General features: G+C 40.2%; 1 protein-coding gene across 1 annotated transcript; it reads right to left on the reverse strand.

Annotated features, from left to right (window-relative positions):
- Positions 1–1,489: 1,489 nt before the first annotated feature.
- Positions 1,490–27,762, reverse strand: SUPV3L1 (Suv3 like RNA helicase). Its single transcript, XM_080823510.1, has 15 exons — positions 27,430–27,762; positions 21,507–21,584; positions 21,018–21,125; positions 20,137–20,251; positions 18,350–18,518; positions 16,442–16,553; positions 13,292–13,369; positions 12,120–12,211; positions 10,536–10,716; positions 9,622–9,715; positions 8,052–8,271; positions 6,697–6,777; positions 6,144–6,320; positions 2,919–3,067; positions 1,490–2,256 (listed from the first exon to the last, which is right to left on the reverse strand). Exons 1-15 carry the CDS (start codon positions 27,716–27,718, stop codon positions 1,821–1,823), a joined length of 2,379 nt encoding a protein of 792 aa, XP_080679636.1. The 5' UTR covers positions 27,719–27,762; the 3' UTR covers positions 1,490–1,820.

A 27,762-nucleotide genomic window follows, 5' to 3' on the forward strand; every position in this document is an offset into this window, starting at 1 on the left:
TATCATTTAAATACAATGAGACCACATCCATTATCCAGGTCAGTTTAGGAGTATTTCTTGAGCCCATCTGAGCAAGAATGGACTAGGTCTGCTGGAGTATTAAGTCACAGGGGATAGCAAATTCTAGAAGGTGAAGTTGCTCAAACACAGAATATCAAAAAATACATTATGTCCTTCTAGGCATTTCAATATTGTTTACCCACAAGCAAGGGAGAAATATAGTCAGTGCCAGCTGTCCAGCTTTTATTTCCACGAAAGCAAAGGTTAGAAGAATAAAGACTGCCATCTCAGGTAAATGAAATATCATCTCAACTGAAGAAAAAGAAAGAAAGAGATGACTAGCTTGGCAAACTTGGCTGTTCCTTGACCCACGTTCAACCAAGTCAGGTTTAATCCCTAATCTGAAGTCATCGTCAATTTAGCAATTGCTCAAGAAACTCATTCAGCTCTTGAAACAACTTAAGAGCTCAATTCACAGAACGAACCCAAACATTCAGGTTCATTTACAGAACACTTCTGTATACCAGGCCCTGTGCTAAATAGGATCTCATCACGCTTAACCTACTGGACAGTTCCAACCAGGCATGCATTATTGTCCAGGCAGAGACCAAGTCCCAGAGAGGGCAAGGTCACTGAGCTTAGCAGTGATAAGACAAACTGTACCCTGATCTGTCCCACTCCAAAGCCTTGCCACTCTCTTCCCTTATTCTATCTCTTTCTAGCATCTCTCTGAAATTACACCCATTAATTTCGCAAAGATTGATTGTGCCTCTACTGTAGTTCAGGAGCTGTAGTAGAGAGTGAACTCATAGATAACAGCCTCTGCCCTCACAGAGCTGACGTTATTGGTTAACTAACTTCTGTTCACTCCATATCAAATTATAATCTCCAGGGCACCTGGGTGGCTCAGTGGGTTAAAGCCTCTGCCTTCGGGGGGCGCCTGGGTGGCTCAGTGAGTTAAAGCCTCTGCCTTCGGCTCAGGTCATGATCCCAGGGTCCTGGGATTGAGCCCCGCATCGGGCTCTCTGCTCACCGGGGAGCCTGCTTCCTCCAATCTCTCTGCCTACTTAGATGTTATTTCTGTCAAATAAATAAATAAAAATCTTTAATAAAAAAAACTATAATCTCCATGAGGGCTGAAACATTAACTATCTTGCTTCCTGCTTAATTCCAGCAGCAAGAACAGCCTCTGGTACATGGGTACAGTAGACAGCAATGTGGTTCAAATATCTCCATGGGGCACCTGGGTGGCTCAGTCAGTTGAGTGTCTGACTCTTGGTTTCAGCTCAGCTTATGATCTCGGGGTCATGAGATCGAGCCCTCCACTGGGGTCTGCACTCAGTGGGGAGTCTGCTTGAGATTCTCTCTCTCCCTCTCCCTCTGTCCCTTCCCTCTACTTGTTCTCTCTCTTACTAAGTAAGTCTTAAGCTGGGTGGGGGACCAACTCCAACCACGACACCCTCAGCAATGGTGTAGGAAACTGATCAAAACAATTCACCAAACGGATTTTATTCCCATACACAGTTCCTTACAGTGCATTATCTTAGTGCTATACTACAAATGGCCACTATATAAAGCTTTAAAAAAAATATCTAAGACATTTGTAATTTTGTAATTTGTAATTTTTAAATGTTAAAATAAATAATTAAATCTTAAAATCTTTAAGAGCTTATTTTCCCACACACATACACACACACAAACAAACAAACAAAAAAACCAGTAAGAGATAGCCACAATACCATAGCAAGGAGTAAATACATATGAGAGAAAAAAAAAGGTTTTAAAATATTTTTATTTGCAAAAATAAAAATAAAATAAAACTAATCTGAATCAGGTTCCTTCTTCTTCCTTCTTGTCCCTTTTGAGTGAGTCCCATGCTCTGTTTTGTCTTTGCCATGCTCCGTTTGTTGTGTTAGCCACTCTTTTTCTAGCTGTTTCAGCATATCTGCAGTGAGGAGGCCTTGCTGCACCAATCTGGAAGCCAGGGATTTCTCTCCCACACTGGGGCTCGGTGTCTCAGCAGCTTTACTCCCTAACGTTTTGGTTCCACGCATTCTTCTAGCTTGGCCCTTCACAGTTCCTGACAATCGCGACTGGTTCTCTGCTGACAAGCTCTCCAAATTCAACAGCTTTTGTGCCTCTGAAATTTTAATCAGTTTGGTGATGTTGTGTACACCATCTTGGATAATGCCATCCAGTTCTTTCTGGAGGTCTCGAATAAGGCTGGCATCTGGAAACATATCTATAAACCGGTAGCTGGGAAAGAGACACATTATGTTATAACAAGAACTCTTCTCACAGTATTGGACTTATCTCACTGACGTAACTACACCTTGACACTGATTAATCCCAAATGTTCTGTTTTTGCAAACTCTGTCCAGTGCTTCTCATCAACCCTTAATTTCTGCCCCAGCACACCTGAGCAATACTGTCATTATGAGGGTAGGTTATCACTCTCATCTTAAGTGATTCTGGTATGTTCCCCTGTGGGACATGCCCCACCTTTGAAAAATCACTGAGCTAGCACAGTACCTTTCAAATATTAATGTACAAGTGAATCACCTGGAGATCTTGTTAAAATGCGGTCTGATTAAGTCTGTGATGGGCCTGATATTCTCTCGTTCTAACAAGTTCCCAGGTGGTACCAGTGCTTTCAGTCCAGGGACCACCATTTGTGTAGCAAGGGTCTAGTAAATCTTCTCACCTACCTATCTGAACTAGAATCACAAGAAGTCCTTCAGTCATTTTTAGAATATATATAAATAAGGCTCAACAGCCATAATGGGCAATAAACATAACATAAAACACCCTGCAAAAATGTGTCTAACTTGAGAGAGCAAAAGACCATTTACTCTTAAAATCTTTGATTTCCCCTATTACTTAGAAAAACGAGAGTACATAAAGGAAAAATGTGATACCTTAGCCACAGGTAAAGATCCAAGACATCATGGACAGCTTCTAGATCCATGAGGTCTTTAATATTCTTAGGTGGAAGTAATGGCCATTTAATATATCTGCGTAACCATGAGAAGGTCAGTGGCTCATTCCTGCTATACTGCCTGGCAAACTGAAAGAGAAGAAAAGAATGATAGAAGAATCAAAACTCACCTAAGTCTGCAATTAGAAGACTTAGAAGACTGGTTATTTCAATAAGCAGGCTGGTATCTTTCCTTCTTTATACTTTTCTCAATTTTTAGAACATTTAATACTTTACAAAGATACTTTTAAGGTAAAAGAGGGGGAGGGGGGTTTCCTTCATTTTCCAAAACCAAGGCAATAATATGTGCAACAGAAATTGTACAAGAACTAACTTTCTAGAACCTAAGTCTTGTTAACTTTTATGAACATTTAATGTTCTAAGTTCTGGACAGACACTGAAGACTCTCATTTCTATCCCTTCAGGCAACGGTCCTATAACTACAAGTATGAGCTCTATCTTGTTAATGTCCTCCCTTATCATAAAGAAACTCTTAGGGGTGGCTTGGTGCAAGGTTGCGTATGAGTCAATCAAACTGGTAAAAAGACTCTGCCTCTTCACTTGGCTGTGATGTTTTAGCTAAGACACCACTCTGTGCTTCAGCTTCCTCATCAATACCATAAGACCACCGCACCTCCTCCTGGAACCACAGGACACTGCTGGAGAATGTGCTTGGAAAACCATGCTGCTCCCACTCCCCAACAACGCGAGGCACAATTATGCATCAGACCACAACCATATGACACAGATATTGCCTACAGCAGACAGACCACAACCATATGAGACTTCTAGAGCAAGAGTTTAAAATCTTTAGCTTCAAGAATAAGCTGATTTCAAATGGTTCATTTGCTGATTAGGGAAAATTATCTCTAAATGTTTAACCTAAACAAGGCCAATACTTCAGAGAGGCAAGGCAGTTTTAGAACAACTATGGTTAAATAATGTTATGATTTTGGGGCACCTGGGTGGCTCAGTCAATTAAGTGTCTACCTTCAGCTCAGGTCATGATCCCAGAGTTCTGGGATCAAGCCCCACATCAGGCTCTCTGCTCAGCGGGGAGCATGCTTCTCCCCCTCCCTCTCCCTCTGCCTGTCACTCCAACTGCTTGTGCTCTCATTCTCTTTCAAATAAATGAAATCTTTTTAAAAAAAGTTATGATTTTATTAAATTCAGTCATGCATTCTACTAAGCTTAGTAAGTGCCAAACAGGATAGCCATGAAGATGGAAATGTGACCATACTAACCTGCTCAAAGCAGGACAAGCCAAACTCAGTTTCTTTTACAAAGACAGTGGCTTTAATATTTGTGGCCACAGACTAGTGGAAACCCGGTATGTAAAAGAGTTAAGTACAGAGCTGTGCAGAGAAGGGAAGGGAGAGATGCCAATCAGGTACCTCCATCCAGCAGCCAGCCCTAAAGGAGCTCCCTAGAACACTGATTCCAAACAACCATCCAGGGGTGCATCAGAGACCATCCAAAGGATTGAGCTCTTTTATAGTTCAGTAAGTAATGGTGATCAAGAAAAAAGGAAAAGTCTCTAAATTTAACATGCTACCACTAACAGAACATATAAGCAACTGTTGGTCTATACCATTTTGGACGTCTTACTCCTTAGTAAAATGCTGCTGCTTCATTAGAAAAGCTGTATAAAAGGGGTCAAGACCATGGTCTTGAACTCTATCCAGGTCAGGTTATAGCAGTTGAGACTTTATTCCATAAACTTCAACCTTATGCCAACTAACTCCCCCATAAATATCAGTCTAAGAAACATATTTTCTAGGTAAATACCTGGGATGTGCAATACCTCTAAGACACATTAATGGGAAAAGAGAAAGGCAAGTTGCAGAATAATTCATCGCAACATTTATGGGAAAACACACCCACACAACAAAACTAGAATTTCTATATGTACATACACGTAGGCAAACGCAACGGAAGAGGTCTGCAGTGATACAAACTGTTAACTGTAGCTTCATCAAAGACTGGGATCGGGGGTGGTAACCCAATTTAACCTATCTGTAATGTTTTAACTTAGTGTAGCGAGAAAGCATTTATGTATTATTTATGTGATTGCAAAGTAATTTAGAACATAAATTTAGAAACAGATTTGGTAGGAACACAGTTAGTATGCAGAATGCTGAGTTCTACAGAACAGACAGCAGTGAGACTACGAGTGCGAGGAGGATTCAATGAGGAGGCCTTTGGGGGTTTAGTGAGATAGCACTCCAGCCACAGGCAATAGCAGGGAGAGGCAAGAGCTCTGCGACCCGAGAGGACATGGCAGGGGGCTGGAAGTTCAGCTTCCACTGCCTTTCCCTGCCCCGCATAGTCTGGGAGCATCCTGTACTCCTCAGAAGGCAGAGGTTTGTATCCCTATGCAAATGAATGAAAAGAAAAGAGGCTAGAACCTTGGCACCAAACACGTAAGACAGCTATCCCTGACTCAGTGTCTTATAATTAGGAAAACTGAATTTCCAAAAAATATTAACCAATGCCATTAACAAAGAAGTATATTGGGGCATCTGGCTGGCTCAGTTGGTAGAGCATGTTGACTCTTTTTTTTTTTTAAAGATTTTACTTATTTATCTGTCAAAGAGAGAGAACACGTACATAAGTTGGGGAGTGGCAGGTAGAGGGAGAAGCAGGCTCCCTGCTGAGCAAGGAGTCCGATGAAGGGCTCAATCCCAGGATCCTGGGACCATGACCTGAGACAGAAGCAGACATGCAACCAACTGAGCTACCCAGACATCCCAGAGTATATGACTCTTGATCTCAGGGCTGTAAGTTCACATCTCACATTGGGCACGGAGCCTACTTAAAATAAACAGACAAACAAACAAATATTAAAAAGAAGACCAAAAGAACTATTAGAAAAAAAAAAGAAAAAAAAGTGTATCATTAGGCAAAGAACCAGCCCCCAAAAATTATACTTGTTTTTGTTTTAGCTTCTTCACAAAGGCTACCACATAAACCCAAATACAAAGCAACAGTTCCCCTGACCCCCAAAAAATTGCCTGTAAGAAAAAAAGAGCCACTTTACATTTAACTTCTTATATAGTATCCCATATTGAAAGATACTCTCCAATTGTTTTACTTTACATAACAAAGTGCTGTTTGGGGAAATGCACTGACTTGAAACAACGCAAATACAAAGACAAAGGCTTACCTGTAACAATGAAGAACAGACAAAGGGCTGCTTCTTGTTGATAGGAGCTGTGCAGAAAACATACCGCACTCGGAGACTTAATGGAATATGTTGGATCAACTCTGCAGAAAATTTAAAATCATCCATGTTGCAGACAAAATACTGCCCATCAACTTGTGAAAAGTCTACAAAAATATCCTGGGGCGGGGGGAAAGATACATTACTGGACTGCCTAAGTGGGCAGGAATAAAGTGCTCAAGTCTACAAAGGACAATCTCTTCAAATCTGTAAGTTTTCTAGAAAGCCCCACTTAATCCACTGCCTTCCCAAACTGAAAGACCTCCCCCATAGCCTTCCCAACCTGAAATACTCAGAAAATTCCTCAGGACGAGAGTCCCAGAAGATTCTGAGAGAATGTTTTTCCACCTTCAAGATAAACTTCACAGGTAGCAACGTCATAAAACAGACTCCTCACTGATGCCCAGGAGGCTAACCTGAACTGTCTGACATACCAACATTTTTAGAAAAGAAATTTTAGGTTTTAGAAGAGATTTAAAAGTGAGTTTTTACTTACAATGAGATTAGAAAGTGTTGTATCAGGGAGATGGTAAGCAAACATTTCAATCTGCTCAGCAGTTGGATGAAGACCGGCTGCCTTTAGTAAAAGAAAGATCAACTCTAAGTTTTCTTTTTAAAGGACAACTTTCCTTAAGTTATTTCAAAATACTCCTATGTTTAGGCTATGCTCTCGCAAATTAGTTAAATGACAAGAATTTGAGTAAAAAAGAAAAAAGCAGTATCACTTTCCCATTTATTACCAATTAAGAAAGCAGCTTTGTGTAGTGGCAGTATCGTAGCCAATGAGGTTTATCCGAGGCGTGATTATTGCTAATTGAAACCAATTAAGAAAGCTGATGATTTAGTAAAACCAACCAATTCCACCCAACTGAGTACTTAGTCAATCTTTCGCAGGTATCTTAGTTATACTCCTAAAATCTATGATGATTTGACAGAGTACCAAAACTGCTTTCCAGGGTCTCAGTTATCTTCACTGAACAAAAACAAGCAAGGGAAATCAATTGCTTTAGCCAAGGCAATAAAACTGACAAATACAGGAGAGAATGTCTTAACTAGAGGCCAATGATCTCTTCAATGGTATTCCACTACCAATAAATGCCTACAGTTAAGTATACGCAGAGAGAAAGGGTATGGGAAAGAGACGAGTCACGGGAGGGAGGCAGAGTATGAGCACAGGAACTGAGGCGCACAGGAGAAAACTGCAGGTGTGTCATTATCAACTGCACTCTTAACAAAAATTACAGAAATTAAGTCAATCACAGCCTTCTCCAGGAATGTTTCCTTGCATCACCTCATTTCTACTCCCCTTTACCAGTAGCCCTGAAGAATAAGACGAGCCACGTTAATTTATAAGTGAATTTTCCAAGCAACTTAAATTTTAACGATTTGCTTAAATACATACACTGCTGCCTCACTAACTGCACTAACCAAAACGGAACCTTGTCCTTACTAGCTCAAAGTTGTATTGCTTAGTACTGTTTCCGCCCCACACTCAAGGTTTCTTCTACATTCAAGCTTCTCATAATTTTTCGGTCTGCTGACACAGCTGTGTGTCCACCTGAACCAACTACGCCCCTCCCCCACCCACCACCAGACAGGAAGAACTAAAGGAGTATCAGGTTCACTACACTTTTTTCATCTGGACCCTTCACTTGCACACCATTCTCCGATGAAGGGGTCCCTATGCCTCTCCGAAGCAGTAAAGTAGGGCTTTCTTGACAAGATTTTCATGGCACAAAACTTTCTTTTGCTTATTTCTATTTCCAGGTGTCAGAAGCAAGAGTCTGGAAGATGTGTGAAGGAAGGAATGACTGTCCTCCATGGAGAAGTAATTAACATGTTACATCTTACCTTTATAGGATCCACAGGCCTATTCAAAATTTCCTTTAATAAACTGAGGTCTTCTCGATTCATTGTTGTCACTTCTCCTTCCTTATATTTTGAACTGAATCTACCAGCTCTGCCAGCAATCTGCAAGGCCTGAGAGGTGGTAATTGGTTCTATTTCTTTCTCTCCCTTTTCATTGATAGTGGGTTTTATAAGGGAATAAAAAATAATTCTTCTTATGCTCCTGAAAGAGAAATAAAAGTACTCGCTCAGACTGCTGAATTAAAAACTCTCCATCATTTGGGTCATTGCAGAAATGCTCACTGCAATTCTAGTTTAGGTTAAGCCTGCTTACAACCTTGTCCACTGTTTACAAAATAAGGAAAAGAGGTTTGTCAGTAATTCTTTTTCTTCCCCTTAGATAACATTTTTAACAAATGTGTAAATTTACTAAAATCATTAAATTGTACATTTACAAAAAAAATTGTACATTTACAAGGGGTAAACTGTGGAGTACATAAATTATCCTTCAATAAGTTACAGAAAATAACTTTTCTTTTTTAGGTTTTATTTATTTATTTGAGAGAGACCAAGAGCACAAGCAGGGGGAAGAACTAAGGGAGAGGGGAGGGCCAAGCATACTCTTCGCTGAGTGCAGAGCCTGACTCAGGGCTCAATCCCGGGACCCTGAGGTCATGACCTGAGCTGAAATGAAGAGTCGCACACTTAACTGAGCCACCCAGGCACCCCAAAAATAACTTTTTATTTTTTATACAAGTAAACCATATGAAGTGCTCTCAGACTGCTTTTAAACTTGGCTGCTACCCCTGGGTGGCTCAGTGGGGACTGCGTGGCATCAGACTCTTGATTTCAGCTCAGGTCGTGACCTCAGGGTTGTGAGATCAAGCCCCATTGTGGCTGTGTGCTCAGCAGGGAGTCTGCTTGAGATTCTCCTCCCTCTACTCCTCCCCTCTCACACACTCTAGTAAAAAAACAAAACAAAAACAAAAGTAGGCTGCTATTAACAGTTATTAACATATATTTATTTTTAATATATATTTATATAAATATGTGCATATTTATATTTATATAAATAAATATGTACATATTTATATAAATAAATATGTACATATTTATATAAATATGCGCATATTTATATAAATATAAATAAATATATATTTATATTTAACATATAATAAAGCTATTAACAGCTTTGAATAGTTCTTTAATTCACAAAGGTATAATTGCCTTGATTACTCAGAGAGGACTATTTAAGCATAATACTGTTACTCCTAGAGCTAAGGCCTAACCCTACATTCATAATGGGCACTCATACACTTGTTGACTGAGACTGAAAGTACAATGGAATAACATAACAGTTATGTGGTAGTGGTAGGGAGTATCACTCAAAACTCCTAGTGCTGTTTTTTTTTTTTATTCTCTCAAGAGATGTAAACAAGATAAATCTCAGATCTGTATTACAATACCCATTCTTCTAAAGCTAAATGTTTGGTCATTCTAATGCCAATTAGAAAATGTTTAATTGCCATCTAACCCATTGACTATCCATGAGTATTAAAAACAAATTACTTACAAATTAAGTCCCATGCCAATTGCATCTGTAGCAACCAGGATTTTGCATGGATCATCAGGATCATTAAACTTTTTTGCTTGAGCAAGTTTGGTCCCTAAAATAAGAAGGTTTATGTTAGTTCATTTTCAGTCTTTTGACACATCACACTAAGTATATCTTGGAACCCGTCACCTCCTACTCTCCATTTTTATGAATAAAACTCTTATTGTTTCTGGGTAGCAGGATGGCTCAGTCAGTTAAGCATCTGACTCTTAATTTCAGCTCAGGTCATTATCTGAGGGTCCTGGGATCAAGGCTGCACTGGGCTCCACGATGAGCATGAAGTCTGCTTGGGATTCTTTCTCTCCCCCCTCCCTCTGCCTCCCTCACCCCACTGACACTTGTGCTCTCTCTCTCTAGGGAAAAAAAAGAAGAAGAAGATTTCAGGACTATAACTTCAATACAATTATCAAACTGGTATTTCACATTTTAATATTTTTGTTTTGTTTTGTTTTCAGAGAGAGTCAGGAGGGGCAGAGGGAGAGGGAAAGAGAGAACCCCAAGCAGGCTCCATGCCCAGCACAGAGCCCAACATGGGGTTCCATCTCACGACCCTGAAATCATGACCTGAGTCAAAATCAAGTGTCAGATGTCTAACTGAGCCACCCAGGTGCCCCTCTAATGACTTGCTATAAAAAATCATCAACTCAACATTTAAAATACACCCTAACAACAGCAGCAAGAACTATGAATTTAAAAACTTCTATTCCCCACCAAGATGAACCAGAGGAATTTATTTTATATGACCCATAATAAATTACTAGTTTATCAAGTGACATAACTCAGTACCTTTTACTAAGTTCTCTATACATAGCATGACACAAATAGCAAAATTAAGAGATTTCATATCTGTCATAATGAAAGCCAGTAATTACCAGGTGGGAGACTGCCATATATAACAGCTGATTCCAATCCCCGAATTTCAATCTGTCGACTCACAGAATAAATATCATTCTTGCTAAAACAGACAATGCAGTCCCCAGGCCGAAGGTTGTCTAATGATTCTAATGCATGATCCAGCACAGAAATGGGGGTAAGCCTCTCATAGTTTCGAACCTACAATAAAGACATGATATTTTAAAATAACACACTTAACTTCTTGTGATTAATATGTAAGTGAAAACCTGCAATGAAAAGTAGCTAAAGGGGCACCTGGGTGGCTCAGTAGGTTAAGCCACTGCCTTCGGCTCAGGTCATGATCTTGGGGTCCTGGGATCGAGTCCCACATCGGGCTCTCTGCTCAGCGGGAGGCCTGCTTCCCTCCCTCTCTCTCTTTGCCTGCCTCTCTGCCTACTTGTGATCTCTGTCAAATAAATAAATAAATAAATAAAAGAAAAAAAGAAAAAGAAAAGTAGCTAAATACTGGGGCGCCTGGGTGGCTCAGTTGGTTAAGCGTCTGCCTTTGACTCTGGTCATGATCCCAGGATCCTGGGATCGAGCCCTGTATCAGGCTCCCTGCAGCAGGGAGAAGCTGCTTCTCCCTCACCCTCTGCCCCTTCTCCCTGTGTTCCCTCTAAATAAATAAATAAATAAATAAATAAAATCTTAAAAAAAAAAAAAAGTAACTGACAAGTTCCAACATTTTTCACAGAAAAGTACAAAAAAACACATTATTTTTCATATTATAAATGTTACCAACGGTTCTCATTGGTATTTCTAAATCCCTAAAATGCCATATAGCATTTCAAAAAATTTTCAAAGCATTTTTACATATATTCAATTTTCATGGCAACTTGATAACTTCAGAAGGGTTATTAACTATTATTTCCATTTTATAAAAAAGTAAAATAGAGCTCATATAAAAGATCAGGTCTGATAAAGGTCCTTTCAGTTCTAGTCTTCTGTTATTTGCCTAAGAATGTAAAGCTAATGACAGTAAAGCCTAGAACCCAGATTTTCTTCTACTACATTCTAGCCTCTCCCTGAAAGCTGAACATAAAACTAAAAGATCAATTTTTTAAAATTCCTTCATCTTATTCAAGAACTACAGTAAAAAAAAAAAAAAACAAAACCTAGGATTAAAAGGAAACCAGTTACTTTCTATGAATTTAAGAAAGGGATACAAACTATCTCTAGCAATTAGATGTATATCAAAGGTCCTAACACCAGACATCTGAGGCTCTGAAAACCATGAACTTTTGCTAAGCCTCAAACTTTCAACATTCCTGCCTTAGTTAATTCTAAAGAGATCTGCTCAAACTCCAAAAGGTTTTGTCAAGAGAAGATGAAAAGTCTCTTGTACTTTTGGAGGGCTTAGGGTATGTTGGCCATTCTGCCAGGATTTCAGATCATGATATTCAACCAAATATGTATGACCCAGTCAACTGGGAGGAAATGAAGCATTCTTTTTACTTCCGTTAAGTTCCAACTGTGCCACTATCTGGGACCTACAAAGCACTGTTGGGGTACTCTAGGCTATTTGCTATGCCACCTTGAGAACAAAGCATGTAATCCAGTACCTCCACTTCCTCCCCGGTCGTGTACATAAGCTCAGTAACCAGGTCAATAGCAGCAGATTCTCCACACAAATGGACTTCTTCAGCACAGAGTCCTGTTAAATGCAAAATCAGTCATTTTTTAAAGATATGAAATTGAATATATAATACCTTAATATAGCAAAAATGCTTTGCCTACCTATTGCTTTACAACTTTACCAAGCCTGTTCATCAATATTATCTCTTTGATGCAAACCTCAAAATAACAACCTTCTAATGGCAGAGACTGTCTCAGAGCTTTTAAACTGGTTTGGCCAAGGTTTTGAGTCTCTTCGAGGGTGAAACCAGCCAGGATTAGAACCTGGCATTCTGATGGATAGCCCTGAATCTTATACTTAACATTTTTCAAATTAGGCTCCATGGAATCACTAAGGGCCTCAGAGGCTGAGGACTGAAGGGTAAATGAAACTACAAGCTCCTTACTGCTGAGCAGATCCACTGTCATCTATTTTAAATTACAGATTTTAATGTATATGCTTTGTTTGAAGGAGTTCAGCTACTTGTTTTTAAATTTCAAAACACATGACCTACAACATACTGATCAAAAATCCACTCCAATATCAAGCAGTGGAAATGTTCATTCATGTCCATGGATATCAAACACTCCAATTCCAGGAGCCTATCCTAAAGAAATAATTAAATAAATAAATAAATAAAAAGCTATGGCCATAAAAATTTTTACTGTAGCACTATCAGTAATAGGAAAAAATGTTCAACTCCATAGGAAAAAAAAGTACAGCTCTTCCATGGAGAATAGGTAATATTAGTATGTGGTGTGAAAAAAAGTCTATGAAATAAGAAAACTGAAAAAAAAGTAAGATACAAAATAACATATTCACAAAACACCATACTCATCACAAGGAAAAAGACTGGCATAAAACACCAAAATGTTAATCCTGGTTGTATAAAGATGGTGAGATTTGGACATTTTAACTTTAATTAACTGGTTATGCTAACTTTACAGTAAGAGAACTAGACTTCCCATTATTAAAATAATAATTAGGAAATAAGAACTCACACTAAGCTGACCCTCAAAAAGACAGGATCCTAATGACTCTATTTGGCAATGTCAAGCAGAGAAATGCATCTCCATGCAGATGTCACAAAGCACAGCTCTTAGTATTAAAACCACTAACCTAGAAGTGCTCTGGTCCAAGCCCATCCTCTGGCTGGATCTCTGATCATTTGAATTTCATCAATCACGGCCACTTCATCTACAATGAGAAGTTATCATGAGCAATGCAATCTACTTAAACAGTGTCATGAACAAATTACAGCACCACAACTCAAGCTTCTGTCACCACCATCACCACCATCGCCACTCACTAAGCACTTCTTTCCTGGCAGGCTTGCTCTAAGTGCTTTACAACTGTAACTCAACTCATCTTGGCAACAAACCTACAAAATAAGTATCATCGTTCTAGCCATTTTACAAAAGAATAAACTGAGGCCCAGAGAAGTTAAATCTCTGGCTCAAGGGTTACACAGCATGTGCAGTTAGTAAGTATAAGGTCTAAAAACATGAAATTCAAACCCAGGCCATCTAGCATCTACTGGGTCCCTTTGTCTTATGAGATACCCTGGAGAATCTGCTTCCTAAGGACAAACACACCCAGTGGCGCCTGGGTAGCTCAGTTGGTTGAGTGTTTGACTCTTGATTTCAGCTCAGGGTCATGGAGTCAAGCCCTGCATCGGGCTCCAGGCTCAGCAGGGAGTCTGCTTCAGATTCTCTCTCTCCCTCTTCCTCTGCCCCTCCTCCTGTTTGTGAATGCATGCACATGATCTCTCTCTAAAATAAATAAACTTTTGGGGAGCCTGGGTGGCTCAGTGGGTTAAAGCCTCTGCCTTCGGCTCAGGTCATGATCTCAGCGTCCTGGGATTGAGCCCCGCATCGGGCTCTCTGCTCAGCAGGGAGCCTGCTTCCTCCTCTCTCTCTGCCTGCCTCTCTGCCTACTTGTGTTCTCTGTCTGTCAAATAAATAAATAAAATCTTTTAAAAATAAATAAATAAATAAATAAATAAACTTTTAAGGAAAAAAAAAAAGAATAAACATACCCACAGGGTAGTAAAAAAGAGAAAGTATCTACACTTCCAGGAACAAGGAGTAGACAGCCCTACTACAATGAAACTTCTCCATCACAGGAACCCAGGCAGATGGCAGGAGCAGGAAGGAGAAGAGCAAGTGTCGTTCCCTGATCTTTACGCTCATTCTCAGGGGTTTTAAGCTCATCACGACAGCAAAAACTGTACCTCATTTTATTTTCTAATGCCAAAATGCTTTTGACCATATTATTTTCTTCTCTTTAAGTCATGTAAACTGTATTTTAATTTTCTTCCTCAAGTAACAAGGAGTTGAGAAGAGCACATTAAAGAAAAACAAAACTAACATGCACACAGTAACATTTAGGAAACAAAAGAAAGCAAGCACATTTTATACTGAAAAACCATCAGATTAAAAATCACCTATTGCAGTTGGGTACATACAAACAAGATTAGAAACGAGGATACAGAAGAGGGAATTCTGATTTACAAACTTCTGTGCTATCTAAATTTTTATAATGTATTACTTTTATAATAGACTCATTTTTTAAAAAACTATTCATTTACTCAGAAAAATTATTAAAATAGAAAAAGCTAACTAAAGTACATAATGTATAATCCCTATTTAATTAAATATACACAACCAAAATGCACTCAAAAGTACATTCATACACAACACAATCACAAACACAGAAGAAATCTGGAAAATACACACCACAGGGTTAAGGTTAACACTTGTTGATTCTGGATGGGTAGGATTGGGAGGTTGTAGTTTTTTTTTCTTCTCTGCATTTATTTTTGTATTCTCTATAATGAAGATATGATTGCTTAGTGGTAAGAAAAAATTAATTTTTATTTAAAATATTTTCAAAACTACTTAAATAGAAGTTCACTGAAGTGTGATACAATAGTGAAAAACTTTTTTTTTTTTTTTAAAGATTTGATTTATTCATTTGAGAGAGAGAAAGAAAGAGAACATGAGCGGAAGGGAGTGGCAAAAGGAGAGGGAGAAGCAGGCTCCCCACTAAGCAGGGAGCCGGGACATGGGGCTCAATCCCAGGACTCTGATCATGACCCGAACTGAAGGCAGCTGCTTAATGGACTGAGCCACCAAGGTGTCCATTAGTGAAATACTTTAAGCAACCTAAATACTTTTTAATACAGGAGGGAATGAATAATTATAGTCATAAGATGGAATTTCAGCCTTAAACTTTATATATATATGATATATATGATACACGTATAAATGATACATGTATAACAAGACTAGATCTAAAAACAGGCTGTGTAGGAAAAAAAGCAAGTTGCAGAACGGTAATACAATATGGTAATCACATTAATGTTTTAAAATACACAATCCAGGGGCGCATGGCTGGCTCAGTTGGAAGTCAGGACTCTTGATCTTGGGCTTGTGAGTTCGAGGCCCACACTGAGTGTAGACATTACTAAATGAATAAATGAACCTTTTTTTTTTTTAAAGATTTTATTTACTTACTTGAAAGAGAGAGTGGGAGAGAGCACAAGATGGGAGTGAGGTAGAAGCAGACCCCTCGCTGAGCAGGGAGCCCAACGTGGTACTGGGATCACAACCTGAGCTGAAGGGAAACACTTAACCAACTGAACTATCCAGGTGTCCCATACATAAATACACTTTAAAAAAAAGTATATATGGGGCACCTGCATGGCTCAGTTGGTTAAGCATCTGACTCTTGATTTCGGCTCAGGTCATGATGTCAGGGTCTGCGCTCAGCAGGGAGTCTGTTTTCCCTCTCCCTCCCCCTGCTCGCACGTGTATACATGCACGCTCTCTCTCTCAAATAAATAAATCTTTTTTTAAAAATTCTTTAAAATAAATAAATATGTAAGTAAAAATAAATAAACAAAATACACAATCTACAGTGCTCACAGGTAATACATATCAGTGATAGGAAAAAAGACAGGAAAGACATATACCAAATACTTGATAGCACCTGGATCAAAAGAGGAACTGAATCGAGGAGTGGGACAAAGGAAGTATCATACTTGTCAACATTTTAGTTCCTTGAAGAGAAAAAAGGAAAGGAACATTCAAAAGCAAACACCGCAGAGAGTTTGGCATTTATCAGCGGTTCTGAGCACTGGGGACCTATTGTCCTACTCATCTCCATTTAAATACTTTTTTACAATAAAAAACATATTTCATATGTTCATGTATGTTCTAAAATTAAGAAATAACTAAACCATAGTTTTAAATGGCATGTACATACAAGGAGTTGTAACACTGCACATCTCAACTGTACAAGCAACGTGGGTAGCCTGTTTCCCATCTGGCTCTACAGTCACACGCTCCTCCCCTGTCACCAAGTCACACGGAACACCCTAGGACGACAAAAAGAAATCTGGAGTTACCACCACCTTTAAAATGGCAGCAAAAAGAAATTTTTATGTTTAATAGAGTATTCTTGCCATTACCATCAAATTCATTCCCAACCCTGTAAAGAAAATTTTTATGAAAAATAAAAGCGGCTCTCTTACATAACCTACATAAACTCTGAAATATCTCAAATCAGCTAAATTCTCAGGTAATACAAACATGAGAAATTATAGCAGTTTCACTTTTTAACTTTGTATGTTTCTGTGCTGTTTTGGTTTATTAAAATAAAACGAATATGGTTGTTTCTATATTCAAGAAGAGTATTATAAATAATATTTAAGAACATAACAACCTCCCAACAGAATTCCTTGAGAAGGAGCAGCATTAATAGTATGGTATAATAGTTTGCCCAGGACTGAAGGGTTCCTCAAGACAAAGGGCTTTAGGTACTAAATCTTAGGGAAGTCCTGGCAATCCGGGACAGCCAGTCTCCCTAGAGGCCTGAACTAATCATGAAGAAACATCTCACATATCCAAACTGAATGACAGTTTACAACACAAATGACTGGTAGTCTTCCAAATGTAAAGGTTATGAAAGATAAAAGAAGGTTTCTGAGCAACTGTCCCAGATTAATGGAAACGAAAGGTATGACAACAGAATACAGTGCTGAGACTCCGGACAGAATCCTGGGGGGTTGGAAGAGTGTGGTGGTGGTATTACTGACAACTGGCAAATTTTGAGTATTGATTGTGAATTAAATAATAGCATTCTATCAATATTAAGTACCTTGCTTTTGAGAAATACCATGTGCTTATGTAAAAGAAAGTCTTTGTTCTGAGGAAATACTTTCTTATTTTTGATAAGGAGGCATGATGTACACCAAATACACAAATCATTCAGAACAAAAAATAGAGAATGCAAATTATCTTCCCAAGCCTGTTCATCTCATATTATAGACATAATAAAACAATGAATAAGAACATGGCCCATTTAGTGAAACGATGCCTCAGCCGACAAGGCATTCAGTCCTTTGCAGGTCTGAACAGGTGGCTTCAGTCTTTATCATTAGTTCTAGTTGATAGCATCAGAGGTCTAATTGGAAAAAAAAAAGGTAAATTAAATATCGTAACACAGTAGGTTAAGTCTGAGGAAGCAAGGGGGGGCCTCAGAGAGAGTTTCAACATATTAATATTTCTTAAAAAAATAAATAAAACAAGTATGGTGGAATGTTAGAATCCGATGGAAGGGGCATCTGGGTGGCTCAGATGGTTAAGCGTCTGCTTTGGCTCGGGTCAAGATCTCAGGGTCCTAGAATCGAGCCCCATATAGGGCTCCCAACTTGGTGAGGAGTCTGCTTCTCCCTCTCCCTCTGCCTCTCCCCCTGCTTGTGTGCTCTCTCTAATGAATAAATAAAATCTTTAAAGAAAAAAAAAAAAGAATCTAATGGGAGTTGGGTAGTGGATTCAAGTTATTTACATGTAATTCTCTGCATTTCTCTGTATTTGTGAAATAATCTGATACTGTATTTCATTCATTCCAATACACATTTTTTCACTTTTTATTATATCTGAAATCAGGATATAGCCTAATAATAGATGGCAAGTCAGAGTTCATTGGCAGTTATCTTTTTCTTTCTCAGTTTACATAAAATAATAGTACATCTTACAAAGGACAATGAACTATGGCAACTTTTATTAGTGGTAAATTACTACATATGCCCTTCACCACCTTCCCACCTTCACCCTGCCCAGCCCTCCCAAATTAACAAGAAAGAGAGCAAATATTTGGTAATATACTGACAGCAGCATTACTCTTTTCGAAGATCTCATGTGCCAGTAATTTTAAAGGGCCACAATACACTCCAGATTTTGCTGATAAGTATTTCTGGATTGCATGATAAGTCTTTCCACTGTTTGTAGGGCCTGAATGGAATATTATCTTCCGCTGTATGGCTCTGGCTTCTGGGTACCTAAAACATAAGTGGGTAAACAGCTTATTCCCATTAACCTCAAAATCAACCCTGACAAAGGTATCAACTGAAAATGATTCCAATGAAACATCCTATTAATATTCGCAAGATAGCATCTTTGAAAAACCAAATAAAATGATGAGTTTCAGATCCACACTAAAATAATGACTGTTGGAGCGCCTGGATGGCTCAGATGGTTAAGTGTCTCCCTTCAGCTCAGGTCACGATCCCAAGTCCTGGGATCGAGCCCCACATCAGGCTTTCTGCTCAGTGGGAAGTCTGCTTCTTCCTTTCCCTCTGCATGCCACTCCCCCTGCTTGTGCTCCCTCGCTCTCTTGCTCTCTCTGCCAAATAAATAAATAAAATCTTTAAAAAAAAATTTTAGGATTTAAAACTTAAAAAATACTGTTTTCCAAGATTGGCATTTACTAACTAGTGGACAGAAAGATCTAAATCCAAACTAATTTCTTGGCTATTTTTACCACTGTACAAGTCCTTTCTCTTCAGGAGTTAAAGTAAGTTTAAACTGCTATCAGCTCCACAGATAGGCTGACATCATTTCCATAGCTCTAAATACATGACCCTGTAAGTAAATACTCCTAAGCATCTGAATTTCAATATGTACCATGTAATGACTGTGTCTTCTGTCTCTGGCCATGACAAATGGTACAGGACTTGCCCTCCCACCACAAACAAGTACAAAACTGGACAGAATACACACCACAGTTGCTTGGAGACATAAATGACAGGCAGTGTAGGACTACAAGCCCTGAAACAAAGGAACATTTGAGATGAGCCCTAATGCACCCCAGTAGGGCACAGAGAGTTCTGTAGAACCCAAGCAAAGTATGACAGTCCCAATGCGCTGAGCAGTAGAGATCAAATTCAGAGATGCTACAGCAGGTGGAATTTGAAGGGAGAAGTTGGAAGAGAAGAAAGGGTTCAGTGGAGGAGACGCCTTGAAGTCTATGTAAGACTTCCCTTGGGTCCTTGGCCGAGGGCTGAGCTGAAGATGTGCAGGCCCTAGCAGAGAGCAGCTTACTAAGGGTTTGAGCAAAAAGTCTCAAAGTAGTGGCAAAGGCACTAGATGTGGAGTTCTAGCCACAGTGGTGGTAGTGGTGAGAGCTCATGAACACCCTGGCATTCAGCTGACACTAGAAAGGCCACACTTAAATTGTAAGGCCAACACTCTAAAGTAAGGGATACTTTCTAGATTTGTCCTAGTAAAACCTACAAGCTAGCTTAATCAGAATCAAGGGGAGACACCAGAATTAACTGCCTGTTTTTCTAGGGAAAACAACTCATAGACTCTTTAGGATTTATCATCCAGCCTACAATACAAAAAATATAATGATCGGGGTGCCTGGGTGGCTCAGTCAGGTAAGCATCTGCCTCTGGCTCAGGTCATGATCCCAGGGTCCTGAGATCAGGCCCCATGTCTGGCTCTTCGCTCAGCAGGGAGCCTGCTTCTCCCTCTCCCTCTGCTATTCTCCCCTGCTTGTGCTCTCTCTGTCAGATAAATAAATATTTTTCTTAAAAAGGAGAAGAAAAAATGTAATGACACTAACTTCCCAAGATTAGAAACTAGTATTTCAAATCCACAAGTAAAGAAACTAACCAGTTCGGTGGTATTCTTAAATCACTGATTTTACGTAGGTCATCCTTACAGTCCAACACAGGAAATATCTGTTTCGCATGTCTCAAGAAAAATGGAAATAAATCATCCACATGAGCTGAAAAATAAAACACTGCATTAACAGGTGCAATCTACATGTTATCCCTAACCAGACTTAGTGAAACTTTCCTTCTTAGTGAGCTAGTCAAGGGGACGTTGCCAGGATTAAAAGAAAAATTCTGGAGCAAGGAACTCCAGTAATCAAGCCCCACATCAGACTCCCTGCAAAGCAGAGATTACACTTCTCCCTCTGCTTGTGCGCTCGTGCTCTCTCTCTCTCTCTCTCTCAAATAAATAAAATCTTTAAAAAAAAATAAGGAAGAAAGGAAGGGGAGGGAAGGAAGGAAGGAAGGAAGGAAGGAAGGAAGGACAAATGAACTTGGAAATACACATTAGCAAGACCTATGGTTACTGAAGACAAATGCAGGTGCAAACACTGCATTTTAAAAATCTAACCAAAAAAACTCAGTGGCAGAAACAGATGGAATCTGCCATGTATTAATTCTATCTTCTGTGAGAGTTCACTTCACTGTGGCCAAAACATAGCACACAGTGGAGAGCAGAGGTGACAGATCAAGGGCCCAGTTTTCCTCCAGTCTAAGATATATGGCTCATTTACTGATTAGCTCAGGGACCCACTATAAAAGCAAAACGACCTAGAAGGCCTCCTATGAAAGCACAGAATTATTTACAGACAGTGTAAACAGGACCCACTCTACAACAAACAGGCTCTGACCAGAGAAATAAACATGAAGCATGCGAAGAAATACAAAGTATGCTCAACATATTTTAAAAGAGATATTTTTAAAGTCTCTAACACTTACCTGCACTGAAGCAAATGTCATTCAAAATAATGTGAATGTCCACATCCAGAGAATGAGACTGCATGATGTAATTTCTAAAGCTGATGAAAGCTTGATGGAAGAGACGAGCTGCGGGAAACACAAAAGCACAATAGGCAGGACTGTTTTCATTCCATTTCTCATTTAAAAGTGTACATACACACATCACACCTGACTCATCAAAGTGTCCTCTCTCTTTTGGGGGCTCTTACAGCTGGTTTATTATGTTCTGGCCGACAGTGAAATCCTAGCACAGGAGGGAAAAACGAACACATAGCTCCTTTGCTGTGTGTCCAGCCCACCAGGTGCATATCACCCAACTCCTGTCAAGACAGAAGCGAAGGTCAGGGACATCGTCCAGACAGCGTGTATGTACTTGTTTCCCAGGCACACAAGGTCTCACACAAGACTAAAAAAGCTATAAGCTAAGAAGTAATAAAATATCTCTAATGGAAATGCTATTAGCCTTACCATCGAGTCCATAATCAGCACCCAGTTTCTGAATTTCTTTTCTCTTGTAAAACTTGTCTAAGATCTTCTTTACTTCATCTGAAAGAAAGATGTGCTTAACATTGGTTTTCTAGGTGGAGAAATGCCCAAAAGAACAAAAGAAACTTGACATCATAACACTCAAGGCAGGAGTTCACTGTTTCAAGTACTTAAAAATTTCAGTTGATCACAAGCTTTTTATGGCTTAATAGTGCAAAAGAGTGTCTAGAAAAATTATAAAGTCAAATTAAAGTCAAATAATAGAATATTCCTGTTATACCACAGAGAAGTAAGCCAGGTGCCAAAGGATTAGACATCGTCCTTAGCCTCCATCAGGCCACTCTTAGATAACCATATTCTGTTTCACTGACTTACAACCTTTCTAAACATCTAACCATGAGCAGTTAAAAGCTATTTAAGAGGACAACCAGTGCTGCAAGGACCAGATCATCATGCTTTCATGCAAATGACTAAAGAGGTGATCTTTAGTTTGAAGAAGATGACTAAGAACAGACTACACTTATTTTGTTCTAAATGGCATAACTATAGTCAGTGGGAAGTGAGGGATGCAGATTTCAGTGGAATTCATACAAGAACTTCTAACAATTAGAACAGCGAAAAGGGGCTGCCTCAAAAAAGTGCCAGCTCCCTGTCACTGTAAGTACCCAAGCAAGGCTGAGCAGACTGCATGTCACGGGTGATGACAGAATCACGGTGCTGGAGGGGAGGGTGAGTTACATGTCTGCTGAAGCAACATAACAGCATGAATCAATAATTTCATAAGTGAAAATATTTTAATCAGTCAAGCTGCAACTGTATTAATGTCATACATGTTAAATACCACTGCATTATTCCAGAGATAAATGTTCTACTGATCCTGCCACACACACTGTATTTCTGGGAAGGGAGGCCAAAATGGAGGATACCGTCTTTGCCCAGGAAACACAGAAAGGCCAAGTGGCCTGTACTTTTATCTCCTGCACAAGTACCAACCTCATTTTCATGCAGCGACAATACACACAATACTTAAAGAAATTAAGCCTGTATTAATAAAGCACCCACTAATAACAATTTGTTTTGCATAATGGGGAATTTAAAAATCAGTGGCTTAGGCACTAGAATTGTCCACAATGAACTGTAAGATACATACATATATATCACCTATCACTGGCAGCTATCCTGATATTTCTGGATATCTGTTACTTTGTACCCAGTGGGAGCAATCATCTCTTTCCATCAATAGTGGAAAAATCACTGACAAATAAAAGACTGGGAAAAAGCGCACTCAACTGCTTGGAGAAATTCTGCAGAACTATGACTTAATACAAACTGAAGATACCACATTTGTTCAGAATTAATCCATTTTCTTTTTTTTTTTTAATATTTTATTTATTTGACAGACAGAAATCACAACTAGGCAGAGAGGCAGGCAGAGAGAGAGTGGGAAGCAGGCTCCCTGCAGAGCAGAGAGCCCGATGTGGGGCTCGATCCCAAGTCACTGGGATCATGACCTGAGCCGAAGGCAGAGGCTTTAACCCACTGAGCCACCCAGGCGCCCCCAGAATTAATCCATTTTCTATAACTAACACTCCAGTGTTATGCAAGAATCAAGACATTCAAGGAAACTTTACTCAAGCATAAGGTTTCTTGTACTAAGTGAAAGACGCTAGTCAGAGAGACCATATATTGTGTGATATTATTTATATGAAATATCCTAAGAGAAACAGAATGTGATGAATTTGTCGTGCCATGGGCTGGGTGAAGGGGAGTGGGGCTAGAGGAATGTGGAGTGACTACTATGGAGTATGGGATTTCTTTTTGGGGAGATGAAAATGTTCTAAAATTAAATTACGGTGATAGTCATACAACATAACCATTACACACTTTAAACAGATGAATTTTATGACATATATGTTATTTTTTGAAGTTGCTGAAAAATGAGTATTACCTACACAAAAATCTCTGTATCGACACTTTATTTTATCTAAAAGGGTGTTCCAAATCCACTACCAATTTTTAAAAGAAAAGTGCAAAAAACATTAATGGAAATAGCACTAAAATTTTTTTTAATTTACTACAAAAGTATATGAAGATGTAAGTTTTGCTTTTCATAAAAATTAAGCTTTCACAGTTTTACTATTATTAACAGAATGACCTGATTTTTAGTCATAATTACTTCCCATTAAAATTAACAGTGATTAAAGGAGACACCCTCTGGATCTCAGCCACAGTAGAAATGACTCAGTCACTACAACTTTTCACCAGGTCATAAAGCTTTCTTCCAGCCTCCTACAAAGGGAGCCTGGGATTTAATATGGCTATTTAATATGGCTGGGTCTCAACTACATTTGCTAAAATTAAGAGGCCCACTATAAACTCCAAACCAGTGGCATTGTTTTAAATGATTACATTTTCTTTTGAAGAGAAAACAAAATGTTCAAGACAATCCACAAGAACAAGCTCTCTCCTAAAATGTGAATCTACTGCACCTGAGTGTCACACAAAAGTAACAGTCCACTTTACCCCACCTATGCCATGATAAACAACAAAGTAACCATTACCAATTGTGGTTGCTTAAACCACAGGCCTTACCCATTTTGTCAAAATGTTTTAATTCACTCCTTTCTCTGTACACATCCATAACTAAAGAGAATCCCACCTCAGTACATCAAAGCTACAGCTCACTTGAGGGCTGGAGAAGCGGATGGAAGGTTATACAACTCAACCTCTCTTCACAACAGAACTGGAAAGGCCAAAGCCATAGTGGAAATGCGGGTGGAGGCAAGTAATCAGAACAGGCTGGGAAATCTCTAGGATCCACAAAGGAAAGGCAGCATCGATCCTGAAGAGGCTGTACTAGAGACAACCTAGTGGTGGCATTTACTTCCTTTCCCACTAATATTACAGCAAGTATTACTATGCTTGTCACTGAATATGCAGATGTGCTGGAATATTGTTTTTTAGTGGCCAGAACTCATGATGAACCTTTTTTTTTCCCTTCCAAGTTTTTATTTCAATCCAGTTAGTCAACATACAGTATAAAATTAGTTTCAGGTGTAGAACATGCCAAATCTTTCATCATCACAAAGGGAGTTAGAAGCACTAGATTGGCTCCCAGGGCAACTACTGCAGCAGACAGGTGCATCAGACTAAATGCCTCAGACCCATCTGCCTCGAGCTCCAATGACAGGTGTGACAGCAGCACTGAGATGGAGGAGCCTCAGCTATTCTCTACATCCCCAAATGTGTCTGTGCCTGATACCCTGCATCAAACTACAGCAACTTTACTAAGCCTCTGCTCCTTCATAAGGTTCCTCCTGCAACCATGATTCTCATCCAGAAAGCTAGATGAGCTCTGAAAAGAAGTGTCACCTAACAGTCTATATGGGGACTGTCTCCATAATCTTGACCCCTGCAGCATTATATCCAAATGCCAGAACAAATCAGTCCAGGCATTTTGACAAGCTTCCCCCAAACTCTAACTCCAGTTCACTCTACTAGCAGGGAGGTGAGTGGCTTCAACCCTCTTGCCACAGCTCTACATATCCAAGCTCCAATGTGCATCTACCCATCTTCCAGTGCTAGAATCTGTAAGGAAACTACCACAACTTGCCTCAATTCATCTGATACTCTCCCTAGGAGTGACAACTGCTAATAAAATCCACCAAGAATATTATTTGTTGCTGCCACCTCCTGTAAATAAGCCAGTGATGAATCAAAAATCAAAAGATCACACTCTGCTGGTACATCTGCCATCCATGGTCAGCCAGGGCTCAGTTGGCTGATCTCAAGGTCCGGATGCTACTATCTTCCTCCTTTGCTGCTCCATTTGGGACTGCCCAAAGCTTCCAGTCTTGTCACCTTTCCCAGAAAGAGGGCTACTCTGCCATCAAAAGTAGTTGTACTTGGGCGCCTGGGTGGCTCAGTGGATCAAAGCCTCAGCCTCGGTCATGATTCCAGGGTTCTGGGATGGGGCCCCACACTGGGTTCTCTGCTCAGCAGGGAGACTGCTTCCCTTCCTCTCTCTCTGCCTGCCTCTCTGCCTACTTGGGATCTCTGTCTGTCAAATAAAAAATTAAATCTTAAAAAAAAAAAAAGAAAAAAAATACATAATTTTATTAAATCCTCACATCAACCTAGATTTATAGGTAGGGTAGGTTATTTGGGCTTCCAAGGGAATATTCCCAGTTTCCACGTATCAGATTCTTATTGCAGGGTGACAACCCAACTTTCACTTTTTTTTTTTTTTTTTTTTGACAGAAAGAGAGAGTGAGAGCACAAGTAGGCAGAGCAGCAGGCAGGGGAGAAGGAAAAGCAGGCTCCCCACCTACAGCCCGATGCAGGGCTCAATCCCAGGACCCTGGGATCATGACCCAAGCCAAAGGCAGATACCACCCAGGTGCTGCAACAACCCAACTATTAATTCCATTTTTCAAATAGCAAATGTTTAGTACAAATAATATTAGTTTACATCTGTTCATCCCTTTATATTTTTCAGAGAGCTTTTCCTAACATGTTCTGATGATTTTCACAATCCAGAGATGTAGGCAGAGAAAATATTATGCTCATTTATCAAGTAGGAAATGGAGAAAAGGTAAGTAGACTGTAAATCAGACCAGTAACTTAAGTGCTGCATGACTATCACAAATATGCACCATCTTTCTACCTGCAGTCAGTCAATCTGCATCCACATGGCTAAATGCATTATAATCAACCAGGAAATACAGATAGGTAGGTATTCAGCATCTACTGTGTGACTAGAACAGTGCTTGGCACATAGTAAAGATACGAATAAGTTTTGGGGGGATAAAGACACTGTCAACCTCAAAAGGGCTATTAGGGAAATTGAGTCACATGCTTACAGTGGTACCTATCTCTGGCAAACACTCAATATTAAGCCATTGCTTTAAAAAAAAAAAGAAAGAAAGAAAGAATCACAGGGGCATTCCAGGCAGTGAGTAGAATACTACTGCCCTCCAAAACAAGATTTGGCCCGTAATAAGCTGTAGTTCTGTATTTTTAAATTACAATAGGAGTCACCAATGTTGCTTGTTGAGGTGAACTGCCAAAGATAACTCCTGGAGAGCTAGTGCCCTGTGAAGCTACAGCATTCCCTCAACCTCTCAGAGCTTCATTTGGTCAGAGGAAATTCCCTGCGCCCTAATCATCCAGAAACTGAAGTCATACAGCCCTATAATCTGAAATTCCCCTTAAAACCATTTGCACACCTCCCTGTCAAACCCATTCAAAGTCAGTTGCTGCCACTTGCCAATTCCTTTCTCTCTGGAGTCCTGGATGATCAAGGATACATACCACCTTTCCGAGGAACCCTTTTCATGTTCTAACTTGTATTAGAGTTGGTTATCCATACGTCCTTCCTCCCCGCGAGACTGTAAGTCTCTGGAGCGTAAAAGAGCTGGATCTGAGTCTGGTTCCTCTTGGTAACTACCATACAGCCTAGCAGTGCCAGGTCTGCGTAGATGCTAATAAATGAAAAAGAATCCTGAAAGAAATCTTACTCTGGCTTTTCAATCACCATCCCCTCGCCCTTTTCAAGGTCAATAGTTACGGGCTGCGGAGGAGAAACAACTAAGGATCTCCAAAAAGCGGTCGTCCGCCTAACGACTCAAAGGTGGAAACGTCCCATCAGAAGGGGGTTTAAACCTTTCCGAGAGGAGCGCAGTGAAAGGGAAAAAACCACTTCTGGGCGGCATATTCAAGACTCAGTAAGACGCAGTCCCAAGCCTTTAGGGGCTCACAAACCAGCGCGATAAGCAGACAGTGACAGACACGATGACAACGCTCGAGGGGACCGCAGGTCTCCAGGGCACCAGGGTGCAGCCTCCTCGCGGCCACGCTTCGACCCCGCAGACACCCCCGCCGCCCTCACCAGTCCCGCACTCACTCTTATCCAGAGGGCGGGTTAGCTCGGCCCCGACGTCGCCATCCGCGCTGGGGCCCTGAGGTTTCACAGTCAGCGGCACGAACAAGGACGTGTTCGGAGCTTTGGAGCCTCCTGAGGCGGAAGAGGAGGAAGAGGAAGAGGAGGCGGAGGCAACAGCACACACGCGCCCCAAAGCCCCAGGCACGGGTTCAACGCGGGCGCGAAGGACAGAGCAGACCGCTGCCCGGTGGCCAGCCCGGCGCCCCGCCGGGAGCCGAGCCCACAACAGGGCACACCGGGGGAAGGACATCGAGGCCGCTGGCCCTAAGGGAGGTTGGCTGGAGCTGCCTGGGA

This window comes from Martes martes (genome assembly GCF_963455335.1).
Source record: "Martes martes genome assembly, chromosome: 14".
Lineage (NCBI taxonomy): Eukaryota > Metazoa > Chordata > Mammalia > Carnivora > Mustelidae > Martes > Martes martes.

Bases quoted from the DNA above. Each gene is read 5' to 3' on its own strand.
- SUPV3L1 (XM_080823510.1), bottom strand. From the start codon at position 27,718: ATGTCCTTCCCCCGGTGTGCCCTGTTGTGGGCTCGGCTCCCGGCGGGG. The intron at 18,519-20,136 runs GTTAGTTTCTTT...CTTATGTTTTAG, and splicing joins TTAAGAATACCACCGAACTG to GTACCCAGAAGCCAGAGCCA. The intron at 16,554-18,349 runs GTCAGTATATTA...TTGTCGTCCTAG, and splicing joins TCGAAAAGAGTAATGCTGCT to GGTGTTCCGTGTGACTTGGT.